The 16195-nt window shown below is 41.7% G+C and overlaps 1 protein-coding gene across 6 annotated transcripts in view; it reads right to left on the reverse strand.

The window, feature by feature from the left end:
- SEPTIN7 (septin 7) overlaps positions 1-15984 on the reverse strand; it is a 53002-nt gene extending 37018 nt beyond the window's left edge. For 2 of the 6 annotated variants that reach the window (XM_033166266.1, XM_033166265.1), the window contains exon 1: positions 1758-1787. In XM_033166266.1, coding sequence (XP_033022157.1) covers positions 1758-1772 — 15 coding nt within the window. In that variant the 5' untranslated portion in view covers positions 1773-1787. Of the gene's footprint in view, positions 1-1757; positions 1788-1848; positions 1854-8628; positions 8636-13565; positions 13568-15671 lie in introns of those variants that run through there. The other 4 variants (XM_033166267.1, XM_033166270.1, XM_033166269.1 and 1 more) reach the window with 4 other exon arrangements.
- Positions 15985-16195: the final 211 nt, after the last annotated feature.

Consider the following 16195-nt stretch of genomic DNA (forward strand, 5'->3'; position numbering starts at 1 on the left):
TAACATTTCCTTAAGCATTTTGTTCTCCAGAAAGCCTTTACAATGCCAGCTCAAGATTATTATTTTAATACATAAAGCAGGAGTTGTCAATTGGATCAGCTTTTTCACACAATACAGAACTATACCTCGTCACCTATGATCATGCTGGCAGCAGCAACAAAACTTCTCATCCCCATTTAACGAAAAGCAGGATTAAAACTGCTGAAAAGGAAGTATCCTGCTCTCCTTCTGGAAAGGGGAAGAAAAAGATTTCTCTCTCTCTCTCTCTCTCTATTTTTTTTGAGGACTGTACAACTTTCAAAGACCAGAGGAAAACTTTAAAAAGAAGCACAGGAGTAAGTGATGGGGTGAACAGCAGTAATGGGGTTTTTGCCTCACTGGCAGGCCACTCGCAGCAAGAAGCTCTAACAGATAAGCAAGTACATAAGGTAATTCCAATGTCCTAAATATAATGAGATGCTAACTCGACTTACATTAGTAAATGAAAACCAAATAAATAAGTTGTGTTAATTTTACAAAAAATTTCAGCAGCCAAAATATATTTGAACTGAAAGATTCAATTAGGAAAATATAAAGTGCACTAAAACTATAGAGATCTGCATTGGCTCCCAGTACGTTTCCGAGCACAATTCAAAGTGTTGGTGCTGACCTTTAAAGCCCTAAACGGCCTCGGTCCTGTATACCTGAAGGAGTGTCTCCACCCCCATCATTCAGCCCGGACACTGAGATCCAGCGCCGAGGGCCTTCTGTCGGTTCCCTCACTGCGAGAAGCAAAACTACAGGGAACCAGGCAGAGGGCCTTCTCGGTAGTGGCGCCCGCCCTGTGGAACGCCCTCCCATCACAGGTCAGGGAAATAAACAACTACCTGACATTCAGAAAAAACCTGAAGGCAGCCCTTTTTAGGGAAGTTTTTAATGTTTGATTTTTTTGTATTAGATTTCTGTTGGAAGCCGCCCAGAGTGGCTGGGGAAATCCAGCCAGATGGGCGGGGTACAAATAATAAATATTATTATTATTATTATTATTATTATTATTATTATTATTATTATTAAGGTATTAAGCATACTACACCCGAAGTGATTATTAGATATAATCAAATATGACATTTTCTTGGTCTTAATATTTATCTTGATCTGTCCACATAACGTGGGGAGGGGGAGCAGGACTGTACCCACCGGCGCTGCCCTCAACTTCCAAATATTGAACAAAATGGTATCTAGAATACTATGCATGTATTAGCCACCACAGTTGTACCAAGTTCCCTCTATAAATGTTGAGGTGAAAGGCAGGGGCAGAAGAAGCACAGTGGTTGAGGGTGGGGTGGGGAACCTGTAATTCTATCTCCCATTGTTAATGGAACAAATGAAGAAGGTTTCGATATAACTGCAACTTTGAAACTATCTAATGTTATCATGCCCATTTATTAAATTTTATGAAAAATACATTTTCAGAAATGGAATATTTTCTGGGAAATTTTAGTCCCAATGAGCATTTAAGATAACACTATCACCTGCCTCAAGTTTTTTTTTTAAAGTACAGGCTATTAAAAATAATAGGTGTGGGTAAAGTAATATCACTTCCCATGAGGAATGTCACTGATATTAGCCAATACGTGTCCAGTAGCACTTCTACATAACAGTCATCATAGTAACAGACATACTGAAGGGGTAGGAAAGGGGGGAAGTAATGTTTCCTAAGAAACAGATATGTTGTCTGAGTGCTGGAGAAAGGCAGTACCCTTATACAGAATAGCTACCTTGGGAAAATCCATTTGGATCCCTTGTAACAAAGGCATATATGAAGGAGAATGGGCTGCACACAGTTGCTTGAAAAATCAAGATACTTACAGCTACTTTGTAAACAATGTGTTTCCATCATTCCAACCATCCAGATATAGACAAGATACAGCCAAAAGTCATAGTAGGTGATGAATTCCAGCAGTTCAGCAATATCAGGCAGGTGCAGATTTTCATAAAGAAGACAGGAAAAGAAGAGTTACTTACAATTGTTCAGGACACACAGTTAGCTATACTCTGTTTTTTTTAGTACATTATCTGGTACCTAAACTACTAGTACAAAATATGCATTTGCACACAGTTCTAGATCTGTTGCAAGAGGGTTGGAAACAAGAAAATTATCTATTCCATCTATCTATTCCATCTTCCTGCAATGCAGAAATCAGTTAAATAATCCCTAACGGCCATCCAACTTCTGTTTAAGAATGTCCAGTGAAGGTTTTTAATGGCATGCAGTCATCACAAATGCCAAATCAGTAATTATATTATGATAAAAATATTATTTCTGCCATTTTTCTTCCCAGGACTCACCCAGTGAAAAAAGTTTGCAGGTACTCTGTGGCACCAGACCTTAAGGGGGAATCCTCGGATGACATCCAATGAACACAAGTCAACAATTTATGTAAGATCAACATAAAACAACTTCAGACAAGGATACCTGAAATGGTGCCTTTGTTCCTACTGATTTACACAATCACCACTATTATAAGCTCTCCAGGTCATGTTGCAGCCTATGGAAGTATAACTAGCGACCACTAGAGGGAGGGTATTTTCTATGAAACTTCAACTGCCTTCCCCAAGAACTTCTGAGACTATCCACATTAATGATGTTTAAGTGTCTTTTAAAACACATTGTGCTCCATAGTCTTCAATTAATCATAGAATTATAGAGTTGGAAAGATGCTGAGGATCATCTAGTTCAACCCCCTGCAATGCAGTAATATGCAGCTGTCCCATACGGGGATCAAACCTGCAACATTAGTGTTAGCAACACCACACTCTAACCAACTAAGCTATCCAGCTGGTCACTCATGCTTTATCTCAGGGTGTTATAATTTAACTCTGCCCTACTCTTCTTCCTGTATTCTAATGTTTTGGCATGCATTTCAGGGTGGATTTGATTTAAATCAAATTGATTTAAATCACTAGTCAGTCATATTTGATTTAAATCTTTTTTTCTTTTTTGCAGAAAGACTTGTTCTTGCTGGTATAGTCTTCATATTCACAACCAGAGGAAGGTTTCATTTTTAGAATATTAAATTTTCAGAGTAGTTTTTACAGTTATATCAAAAAATACTGATTTGGTTATACTATTAGAAATACATAGACAGATAATTATGAAATTATGGTAAGGTTTAAGAAGTTAACTGTTTATATTTGGATAACTTTTCTGCTGTACTTGATTGGAAGGAGAAAAATAATCATTTCCTTCATAACAATTTAAACAATTTATTTAACTAAAACAATAACATTATAGCATATGGATCCATGTTTGTTAAGTGATGTGGTTAAACAATTAAAAAAAACCCAACAACTTAGATTGAGGTTTTTTTTTAGCATACATGAAAAACTTAAAACAAATCCTTATTTCCTGATGAATAGTCTTTGGACTACCGGTATAATGTCACTTAAATAGAAAACTATCTTTGGAAAGATTTTTCCTCCCAAAGCATTTTATTTAAAAATCCAATTTAAATTTTAAAAAATCTGATTTTTTAATATATTTTTAAAAATCATTGATTTTTATCCACCTAATGCATTTTGATATTGTTGTACAGCGCCCCAAGATAAGCAGTGTTTTTAATAAATAATCAAAAACAATGAAGGGATTGGTAAGATCAAACAGCTGCAGGGCAAAGACAAATAGTCAATGTTACAGCTATCATAGCTTTCTGTGATGCTCCAGATGATTCTGTATGCTATTCACTGGGAAATCCTCATGAGCTTTCTAGTACTGTTTCACTAGTTGACATACAATGTAATAGAAAAGTTCGGTTCCTTAAACATAAAAGTGCAGTACGAAGAATCCCGTAACAAACATAATATGCCTTAAAAATTAAACATGGAGACAGATTGAAAGAACAACCTGCACATTATGAGAAGACCATAAATACGATGCAAGATGAATATACATAACCCTGTACCAGTCTCATAAACCCTTGAATTATCTGACAAGCTAGTCAAACTGCATCCTCAACTGGCAACTCATTCAACCCTTTCCATCTATTGACTCCTACACATAGCCCTTGTGTTCGGCTGCCCAAGCCCAAATGGAGAACTTCTTAAATATGCTGCTGCTGAATATTAGCCAGCTACTTGGTTTGCATCACACTACCTCCACATATAGTGGTCAAAGGAATGTCACAAGCATCTTCTAGGTAGTTGGACCAACGTTTATCCATTTCCTCTCACTACTTACCGGTAAGTCTAAAACAAGCTTAAAGAAATAACACATTTCCTATGCATTTTAGAATGAGTGAGCGAGCATGTATATCCATCCATCTCTCCAAGCCTGTGCTTCAACTGTGCACTTGGTACAAAATGCCTGTACACCTCAGCAACAGAGAGCCTATGTTTACAGAACTCTCAATTTCTCCATATGTGCAGCACCTGAAGTATGCTGTTCATGCACATGTAACTGGTCCATAGGCATAAAGGCTTCACCAATTTAAAAATTCTACAGCAGCAGCAAATTAAATCAGAACCAGTGATGGCGGTGAAGGTCCTATGTGAGTGTCTGGAGGCAGTTGGAGGATGGATGGCAGCTAACAAGACAGAAGTACTGTTCTTGGGGGACAGGAGGCAGGCGGGTGTGGAGGACTCCCCAGTCCTGAATGGGGTAACTGTGCCCCAAAAGAGCAGGTGCGCAGCCTGGGAGTCATTTTGGACTCACAGCTGTCCATGGAGGCGCAGGTTAATTCTGTGTCCAGGGCAGCTGTCTACCAGCTCCATCTGGTACGCAGGCTGAGACCCTACCTGCCTTGGACTGTTTCGCGTGCTCGCCGGAGTGGTGCATGCTCTAGTTATCTCTCGCTTGGATTACTGCAATGCACTCTATGCGGGGCTACCTTTGAAGGTGACCCGGAAACTACAACTAATCCAGAATGCGGCAACTAGACTGGTGACTGGGAGCGGCCGGCGAGACCACATAACACCGGTCTTGAAAGACCTACATTGGCTCCCAGTACATTTCCGAGCACAATTCAAAGTGTTGGTGCTGACCTTTAAAGCCCTAAATGGCCTCGGTCCAGTATACCTGAAGGAGTGTCTCCACCCCCATCGTTCTGCCCGGATATTGAGGTCCAGTGCCAAGGGCCTTCTGGCGGTTCCCTCGCTACGAGAAGCCAAGTTACAGGGAACCAGGCAGAGGGCCTTCTCAGTAGTGGCACCCGCCCTGTGGAACACCCTCCCACCAGATGTCAAAGAGAAAACCAACTACCAGACTTTTAGGAGACATCTGAAAGCAGCCCTGTTTAGGGAAGCTTTTAATGTTTAATAGATTATTGTATTTTAACAGAGTGGCTGGGGAAACCCAGGCAGATGGGTGGGGTATAAATAATAAATTATTAAGACCAGGAAGGTGGAACAGTATTTTTATTTCAATTTTCCAAACTATAAAAGAAACACCTGCCTGTTACTAACCTTTCTATCATTTGAGCAACGAATAGCACCAAGCAAAAAAGTTAGCTGCTACAACTTGAAATAAGGAAACCTAGCTTGCAGAGCTAAAATGTTGTCATCTTGCCTAAAGTCAAGTCCAGCATTTCCCAAAGTGCCTGAAAAAGCAGATCAGTTGGTTGCCTAGACAACCAACAAAATGGTCTACTTCTGAAAGTCCTATGGCCTTCCTCAATTGTTCACAAGGCTTCTTGTGATTTCTGTTGAGATCTTCCAATCTGAAGTAACTATCTGACTAAATCACACATCACTTCAAAACTAGCATGAAGGCTGAATTACGTCTTAACACAAACAAGCAGCATGCACACCACTATAGGTCCTTCCCCACTCCTGCCTAGTCTGGGAGCAACAAATCACAAACTTTGACTTGCTGTGTCAAACCAGTTATCCCCAAACAACCAAGTGCTAACCAAGGATTGTTCTTGGCTTAATGATGATAGTTTCTTTAGGGGAAACCGTGAATTCAGGTGTGAACATGGCTTGTGGCTTGTTGCTCCAAGCACACTGCAACCAGAAGCACTGAGAGAGCAAAGCAGGACACTTTTGTTCACATGGATTATGCTTTATCATGAGATGCAAACAGCAATTGACAATAAAAATAAAACATTGTCAACTCAGTCATTAAAACTACATACAAATCAGGCATGTAAAAAATCTTATCATATTAAGAAAAAAAGTCAATTTAAACCCCAACTGGCTATCTAACTGAAAGCAGACTGAAAATGCATGGAGCCAAAATAGGGGAGGGTGTTCAATAGGAGAGGAGTCACAACAGAAAAGGCCACATTCTCATGTTCCCAGCAGCCTGACCAAACTCACCAGCAGGCATGCAAATAGGGCCTCAGTGGGTGATTTCAGAGACCAGTGAAGTTCATATGGTGTAGGTATGGCAAGTTCCTGTGTGATACCCTCAACTATACTTTCAACTCCTAATCCCCTTCCTCCCAGCATGACTCATGCGATTTAGATGGTACAGGGATATAAACAGTGATGTGCATTTTCTGGAAAGTTTTCTATTTTCTTAAATTTAAAGTCAACCAAGATTTAATCTACCATATTCATTTACAATGGTTGGACTCAAACTAAGTTAGTTTACATCAGGAAAACGAAATCAGAGAGAACTTGGTTGGAATGAAACATTTCCACACTGATTCAAAGATTCACTTGGAAATTACTAAATACTTTACAACATGACAGCTTGATACATTACTTAGATTTTAATTTTAAAGGGGCGTTGAAAACTATTAACATGCTCATTTGTGTGTGCATTTCCTAGGAATAGTCATTTGAGAAGTACTGTATCAATTCAGCTGTTGATTTTTTTCTTGTATTAAATTTACATCCCACATCTCTAGATATGAACCTTGATTATTTGAATAAAAATAAACTACAATTTATTCTTTTCGAGGACGTGTTTACTATGAAGCCTACCATACACCTCTTGGAACTAAGAAGTTGCAAAATAAATTATTCCAAAACAATGCTTAAGAACACAGTGCTATGTCTACTTAGAAGTCCCACTCAGTTCAATGGGGTTTGCTTGCAGGAAAGCCAATATAACACTGTAGTCTTAGTTGAAATTAGTCACTATGCTAGCAAACCTCTAGCTTACTGTACAAAATTCCACTTTTCAATGCTACCAGGACTTGAAAACTAATTCAAATTCCTAGAAGTCCAGTTAATCAGTTTCTTGGGATTTATTCAGCCTTGAATAGCACATCTCAAGTCAATTTTCTCTAAAAATAGGAACATAAAGCAAATAACTTTCTTATTATGTCAATTACAAACCAGCAACTGCTAGGACAAATCCAATTTGCCAGTGCAGAACGCAAAAGGTATGGAAGGTCCAGAGGTGACAATGGAACTTTGAGGAGGGAGAGACAATGAGGTTCTTGACTCATTCCCTTTCAATCTCTATTTTGTCCTCTGACAGACACTAACTGCTGACCAGGGATTAGATGTATTGCCTGCATTAGTGAGTAGTTGCTTGTTGCTCCTGTATTTAGTTTTATAATTTAATTGCTTCAAGAATCTTCTATCAATAGAGAAAGGGTAGTATTTGCTCCCACTGTTAGCCTAGTTTTATTAAAATCAAAGTCAACCTAAATCAGAAAAGGAAGGAATAAAGTTGTACTTTGTTCATCTTTAATGTTCTGTTAGCATGGTGTACAGTTTTAGATGATTCTATGGATCTCCAAAATTTCACTTGCTGAGTCTGCTAAAGCAATTTACACCATTTCTGCTCTGGCCAAGTTGAACAAACATGAAACTCAAAAAATGATCATTGAATCATCTATGAACCATAAATGTCTATGCTCTTCCACTGCACAACATGCAAATCAATTAAGAAAATCTATGCAGAAACAGGAAGCAGAGAGCTTGCAACATTAGTGGAAGGCAAAACAGTACAAAATACAGAAGCAAAGACCTTTAACAACCGCTCTAATGAAAAAGAGACCAATAATTTTCTATATTCATCCTTCCCTCAACTTCACATTAAGCAGATGTTCTGAAAGAAGGCAAGGTAAGTGCTAGAACAAAGCTGAAGTTGCTTAGCAACTTGAAACAGACATTACTGTAGTTCAGTGTTTTTCAACCACTGTTCCGCGGCACACTAGTGTGCCGCGAGATGTTGCCTGGTGTGCCGTGGGACAAATTGTGTTTATTTGATTCCTATTCAAGAGAATTACTTTATATATAGTCAATATAGGCACAGAGTTAAATTTTTTAACATTTTCTAATGGTGGTGTGCCTCGTGATTTTTTTCATAAAACAAGTGTGCCCTTGCCCAAAAAAGGTTGAAAAACACTGCTGTAGTTATTAAGTTGCTGTCATATAAACCATCAAAGCTTATTTTCTTTGTCAGAAGTAGTTTTCTAATTCCTTCCAGCAACACTTTCCCTGAAAGCAATGGGCAGAGAACTAGTGTGTGTGTTTGTGGGTATTTCAGTATGCATAGTCCACAGCAAAACTGCACACACAGTTTAATTGGTTCACTCCAGCCAGGAAACAAGTTTGGCTAGGGAACGTCTTCCTTCCCCCAGCTGCCATGTTAGGTATTCCAGAGTGGTGACCATAATCTAGATTTAAGGTGCTATTTGGCGATTAGCTTAAACAGCTGAGTTTCTAACACTGATCAGGAGCCTCCAGTGTAGCCATGCTGCTCTGCACATGGACCTCTTCTAACTGAAAACATCACAAAACATGTCACTAAAAGGGTAAACAGGGGTGGGACGTAATACACTTATACACACTACAGCAACACACGTGGGGGCCAGGAACAGAACCCCAGTGTGTTGTTGACTATACTTAGGATTGGTTTCTATACATTTTTTTCTGTACAGGTATTCTACCTTTACCAACATGTGTAAAAAAAACAACAACAGTCTTATCACTGAATAAAGGGTCCCATTTGTACTTAAGACATTTCCAAGCAAAACTAGTTGTTTATTGGTTGCTATAACAATTAAGATATATTTACAACTAATCCTAGTGTTTACACTGGTTAAGATTACAGTTTATTATCTCTTGCTTAAAATGCATGATATATTGCTTATTAAAAGAACCTTTTCTCACTATTAAAGCAAGCTGTGCCAAGAAAGTTACTAGAATTATACAGTCGTACCTTGGTTTTCGAACAGCTGAGTTCTCAAACGTTTTAATTCCCGAACGCCACAAACTTGGAAGTGAGTGTTCCAATTTGCAAACTATTTTTGGAAGCCGAACATCCGACGGGACTTCCGCGATTTCTGATTGGCTGCATGAGCTTCCTGCGGCCAATCAGAAGCTGCGCTTTAGTTTCTAAATGTTTTGGAAGTCAAATGGACTTCTAGACTGGATACCGTTCAACTTCCGATATACAACCGTACATGCAATTTCTATTCTTAAATACAGCAGACATTACTTCATATCACACTCATATACACACCTGTGCAAGTCCATTTACTTGTGAATCGCAGAAGCATGGGCAAACCGATACCAGTTGAAACATTGTCTTCCCATTAGATGGGAAGTAATTGTTCCTTTTTGGTTGGTAGATTCACAAGCATTCATAATTTAAGCTCCGAGCTAAACATGGTACTTGACATATGGATGGCAAAAAATATTTAAGATCAGTGGGCTCAACAACTTAACCTGTTAAGATATTCTTTGGATCACTGTGTGTCTGTTATCATGTCAGTTTATGTGAACTAGATCAGAGAAAACTAGCCAACTGAAAAGAGCCAAGTTCCCATGCCTTATAAAATATGTCTACTAAATGCACATGCTGCAACTGCCCTGTGCAATATATGCATGTGCAGAGAGGTTGGCATGGATATGAAGCCAAGATCCAGTATTTAACTGAGAAACAAACTTGTAGACTGTATTGCAAAGCTACAGATAAAGGTGATCCCTTCTCACAGTTAGCACCACTGAGCCTAGGGCTTGCCGATTGGAAGGTCGGCGGTTCGAATTCCCACGACAGGGTGAGCTCCCGTTGCTCAGTCCCAGCTCCTGCCCACCTAGCAGTTTGAAAGCACATCAAAGTGCAAATAGATAAATAGGTACCACTCCGGCAGGAAGGTAAACGGTGTTTCCATTGCGCTGCTCTGGTTCGCCAGAAGCGGCCACATGACCTGTAAGCTGTCTGCGGACAAATGCCAGCTCCCTTGGCCTATAGAGAGCAATGAGTGCTGCAACCCCAGAGTCATCCGCGACGGGACCTGATGGTCAGGGGTACTTTACCTTTACCTAAAAGTGAAGAGTTCCACTTTATCTTTCAGATGGCAAAATCTGAAGCTTAGTAAGCTAAACTCACCAGACCTCTCCATTTGGCAAATTTGGTAGTTTGCCCAGCTGTCAATCACCTGACATTAGGTGACTTGTCTGCAGAGCTGGCAGCCTCCCACCCTTTTTGGAAAACCCTCCCTTGTAAAGTGTGCCCTCAGCCTCCTATCCCCTCCCCTCTCCTTGGGAGTCCACCAGGCAGCTGCTGCTGCCCCTAGTCTCTGAGCTGCCCCCCACTCCAAAGAGAAGTGCCTCCTCACACTGTGCAACAGAGGCATGGGAATGGGATGCCCCCAGCCTTAGTGGCCTAACAGAGAATGGCCAAAGGTGAATGTGAGGCCAGCAACCTACCTTGGGAGACAGCAGTAGCAGCAGTGGGTGTTGCCAGGCCTGCCAGGTGGAAAGACTCCCCTTCAGCAACAGGCACTCAGCTCCCAGGCAGGCCTTGCACACACCAAGCACAAGAAAGGCCAGCACAGTGCATGCCTACCTGCCTAGCCTAACACTTGTCTGTCCATTCCCAATAGCAAGGGCTGGCGGACTTGCTGGTTGGGCTTCCTTGCCCACTTGTTTGCTTACTCTGAGGCCACCTCAGCTCCTGGCAACCAGCACCCCCTGGCAAGCCCCAGAGGCATCATTCGCCTGGGAAGCTTGTGGCCAGGGCTGCTGCAACAAACAGCTGTTGCAAGCCTTTGGGAGGCAGAGGCATGAGAGAACATAAGAGGAGGGAGGGAAGGGAAGAGGGACAGAGGCTAGTGTTGCCCACAGCACCCTTGACCATCATTCAAGGCACCCCAGGGTGCCACGACACAATGGTTGAAAATCACCAGTCAAGCAAAAGTGAAAAGGAACAATTAGGACAATACTTGATGTATGCTTCCAATTCTTCTTTTGAGGTCAAATCACCTGATGTCATGTGACAAGTGAGTGACAGGTGAACTTGTCAAAGTGATCCACAGGGGGTAGGAAACTTTTGCCTCCAGCCATCATTGCAAAATAAAGGTTATTGTGACTTCTGTATGCAAATCTATCTATCTATCTATCTATCTATCTATCTAAAGTCATTCCAGATAACTACAGTGCATAAAATCTTTGTCAATTTTAAGTTCCAATGAGTTAAAATTAATTAAAGCAATTTCAGATATCAGAAGCATAATGCACGACATTTTCAAACAACCTAAAGTTATTCGGCTTTGTGGGTAAACTGAAGAAGAGGATGTGGTCTTAAAAGTACATTTTAGAGCTCCACTAAACACATCCATTCAACTTCAACGTGGCTTTCATCTTCTGTGATTCTTGGCAAAGATGTTCTGAAAGGCACATACATATTAGGGAACTAAGAACTTGGTCTGATCCTCTAGAAACCGAATCCTAGTCAGAAATTGTTGACTTCCTGGGAATAATTTAACATCTGCCTCATTATTTATACCAGCGTACCTAACCTGAAGCCCTCTAGATCTTGCTGTAACTACAACTCCCATCAGCCATTACCACTGGTCACACTGCCAAAAGGTGATGGGTGTTTCAGCCCAACATCACCTGGAGGGAACCACACTGGCTACCCCAGATGTACAAACTGGATTTCATTATGCTACTATGGCTTTACTATATTGCCTACATTAGCTATGGGTACTGGGTTGAGTTTTTATTTTATTTTATATTATATATTTTTAAAAAACAACAACAACAAATTTACTGTTATCAGAGATTTAATGAGCTGCCAAGGCATTAATGCAAACTCTCAAGCAATTGGCTGTACCTCCTCAGCTACTACAGTAGTCTTTCTCTGGTTGGAAAGTACCGGTATGTTTCAAGTTGCATCTCCTGGCTAGTTAAAATCCAACAATACTAGTTAAAATCAAACAAGGTTACAATATTTCCAACCCTGAAATCCATGCAGTACTTTCAACTGTCCTATATAATACTTGATAAAGCAAGCAGCTTTGACTAGAAAGAATCGGAGCTTTCTAGCCCACTGAGTATGTTGCAGAAAATCAGGAGGAGTGGGGCTTTTCAGGCTTCATCCATAAGACCCCTCCGTTAAGTTACGGTACCCTGTGTCCAAGCAGAACAGAGTAATAGTTGAACTATACCACACTTCTTTTCCCTCTCCCTATGACATGAAAGCCTGGATTCCCATGATCAGACAAGGCATGAACCATATGTAAAATTTGGAAATATGCCAATACAGTCACACCATCACGTGTCTCTGAACTTCTCTTAGTGCTCAGCTGAAACCACAACCAGAAATAGTCTGCCAGCCACTGAAGTTCTGCAGGTAAGGGAGGACTTTTGTATATGGCTGCCTCAGCCACTTGGAACTGCTCAATAGGCACTGCTTTTCCCTGAGCAAAGTTCTCAGGAATAAAGCACCTGGTGCCTAAACAAACTCATGGTGTGCACCAAAACCACCAAAGATTTCAATTTCTTTTCAAGGACATCCCGTACTCCACTGCATGACGGTCTTTACACTATAATGAGTATGCACATTTACGATGCTACCAGTAATCACATGATTTAGCTGGATTAATTGAGGGTCTGACAATCATATGTACAGCAACCACAACAAAGTGAGTTGCAAGCTTAACTCATATTTGAAAATGTAACCCAACTAAACAACCTTGAAGCATTCCACCAAGCAGAGTGTAAATCCAAGACACAGTAATAAACTGCCAAAGTCTGGTTTAACCAGACTTGACATGGATTTAGTAGGACAGGATCAGCAGGACAACTGAGGGATGTTCTCATTTGAATGCTAGATATTAGGTCAACACCATTGTAGATAGTAACCTTTTACAATAAGGCTTTTTGTGGTCACTCTGCCCAATGTATATATAACACCAAAGAATATCTGTGCATGTTTTTCCAACTAGAAAAAGTGTATGCACACAAACTGAAAACTGAGAACAAATGAAGTTGTATGCCAGATTTTAAAAGCTGCCATGTGAAAGCAGATGTGATGCTATGCCATTAACGACCAATTCTTCAGAATACCAAAGAATTCCCCAGGGCTTTCCTGCCTGTATATTTCCTGCTAACTTGCTGAAATGATGAAGCATATCTACAGTTATTTTTCAGAGCTGACTGATAATAAGCAATGCTTGCGTTTTAATTTTTAACTGACTTCAGCAGGGAAACTTGCTTTGTTAGAAACCATGCAGTTAACATGAGCTGCTTTGTAACTGATCTTGAGTCTACAAAGTTAAGAATCATTTTCAGCTTTTGCAACACTGAAGGCAAAGCTTCAAGCTAAAGAAAAGGCATTGAAAACATCTCATCTCTAAATTTATTACAGAGGACAAACTAAGAAATTTGATTTCTACAGCTAGGAACAACCATAAAAGTCAGGTAACAGAAAGTTACTCTTGAAATTATGATTTTCTGAAGCCAATCATGGAGAATCCTTTTCCATAGCTTAACTTTTAGTAGCTCAAAATGCAGTCAGATAACAAGAAAACATGAAGCAATTTACCACGTCATAACTGCATAGCCTTCAAAGCATTCCACTCCCACCCAGCCCCCAATTATATTCCCATGGCCTACATGGAAAATTCTGGCATAAAGGCACATGCTACAACCCTGTACAAAATTTAGTTACTTGAGAGTACAATCCTTATCCACTTTGGAGTAAACACCTTTTAACTCTAATACTTCCAAACAAGCATAGTTTCACATTCCACTTCTGTTTAGGTGCTTAGAAGTAACATAACTCCTATGATAGCCACAATCTCTCAAGCATCACCTGTACAAACAGCCTCAATGACAGCAATTTTGTGAAGGTATAATTGTGTTTTTCTACTGAAAGTACAGGTCTGGGATATAATTATTTATAAATACCCCATAAATATCTCAAAGATGAAATCTCAGTAAAAATTGTGTCTATAGCAAAGATGTAGACCTGTAAAAATATTACACCTTTAGGAAAAATAAGTGATTAGTAGCTGTATCATGAAACAAATGTTTGAGTATGGAAACAGTATTTTTCAGTCCTACAATACATAGCTGTTTTTTCTTTAAAAATGAACATGTGAAAATTTTTACACATATCTTTGAAAAGAAGAGTGTAAAAAACAACCATCTTTAGGATGGCAAAATGAAGCAAACATTTTCGCCCGTGCAATCCTAATCACATCTATACAAAAGCTGTATAGCAGTTGAATTCAAACGAACTTACACCCAAGTAAGAGTGTCAGTACTGAGGTCTTAGTTTACCACACTTCCAACAGATTCAAATATTTTAACATGGCCACATATACCCATGGACATAATGATATATGCACACTGCTTCTTCATGTGCAGCTGCTTTTTCAGGGTGGGACCAGAGAACAGGAGCAAAATCATGATTTCCATCTTTAAAAAAAAAACACGTGCTTCCCTCCCAAAGAAGCATCTTTCAACACTGCAGCTGCTTTTATTTAACAGAAACCTGGAGCATCACGCTATTACTGTGTCCAGCCCCATTCACTTCTGACTAATACACCTTCGTTCCTGCCCTTCCTTCTTTCCTGTTATGAGATTTCTTTTTTACCCCGGTCCCTCCCAGCTGGCCTCATGCATATTTCCAGCGCTCCTACGATTCCTCCCATCAAATTCCATCCATCCTAAATTTGGGGACTAAACTGGGGAGGCCGGGGGGGGGAGGGAGGAGAGAATGATGCAGGGAACCAGAAAGCAGCTCTTTTCCCCCAAGCGTTTTTCGTTTTACTGCATTAAAAAAAATGAATGAGAAGAAAAGCGCGGGGTGGGGAGCAGTAGAAAAGGAGTCCGCTGTAAAATAAGACGCAGGAAATGGTGTGTGAGAGAGAGACTGAGAGAGAGAGAGAGAGAGCGATGAGGTTGCAGCCAGCATTTCTTGCAAGGGTGAGAAAGACACAGCGAGCTGCGTAAGGCTAGAGTGGAAAACGTTGTAAAAAAATAAATGGAAAAAAGAGGGGGGGAGGTAAGCCAGAAGCGCCTTCCAGGCGTAGAAGGGAGAAAAAAGAGAGATTTGAAAAAGAAATTAAAAAAGAGAGTTCGTGGGGAATTGGAGGCTAGGGGGCATCGCCCACACCCTGCTTCACGGAGCTTGGGACCCCCTAAAAAAACCAAAATAAAACCCCCACGAACCGGATTTCGGAGGGGGAGCGGGAGGCGGGCGGTGTGGACGCGCTCAGGCGAGGCGAGGCGTCACCTTCCCCGTCTCCGCCAAGAGGGCGAGCAGGAAGCTTGAGGCACGGCCACCATGTCACGGCTTCTCCTCCTCCTCCTCCTCCTCCCTGCTGCGGAAGAAAGGCGGGCGGGGGCGCCTCAGAGAGGGCCAGGAGACCCCGCCGCCGCCGCCTCCGCCATCGCCCCTCCAACTGTCACAGGCGCCCGCCCTCAGCAGCACCACCCGGCGCCGCCATCCCTTCTTCCCTCCGCTCCCTTAGGAGCCCGGGCTAGAGACTCACCCATGGTTGCTCTCCGAGGCGGCGCTGCTGCTGCTGCTGCTCTCGCTGGCGTTCGTCCCCCTCAGCCGCGGCGGCGCGGAACGAACTGCCCGCCCCCTCAGTCCGTCGTCTGGCGGTGCTGCTGCTGCGGCTGCTGCTACTACTACTACTATGCTGCTGCCGCCGCCGCCGCCCTACCGATTCTCCAAAGCCCCCTACGCCGTCTCCGGTGCGTAGCCGCCAAGCAGCCCGACGACGCCTACGCACACGTAGGGCTGAGGGGAGGCCTGAACGAGCGGGCGGACTGCGCTCAGCTCCCCGTCCGCAGCCTCTTCCGGCCTCGCGTGAAATGTCGCGAGAATTCTTTCCCCTCCTCTCCCTCCGTTTTCATGCTGCCCGCCGCCGCCGTCCTCCCGCCCTTCCTCACCCAATCGCTTCGGTGTCGATGGGGGTTCCGTTTCCGCCATTTTTGTCACGGGCATTCCCCCTTTCTCCCCCCCCTCCCCACAAAAAAAGACACCCTTCATCATATATGCTTGTAAAGT

This window comes from Lacerta agilis, chromosome 12 (genome assembly GCF_009819535.1).
Source record: "Lacerta agilis isolate rLacAgi1 chromosome 12, rLacAgi1.pri, whole genome shotgun sequence".
NCBI lineage: Eukaryota > Metazoa > Chordata > Lepidosauria > Squamata > Lacertidae > Lacerta > Lacerta agilis.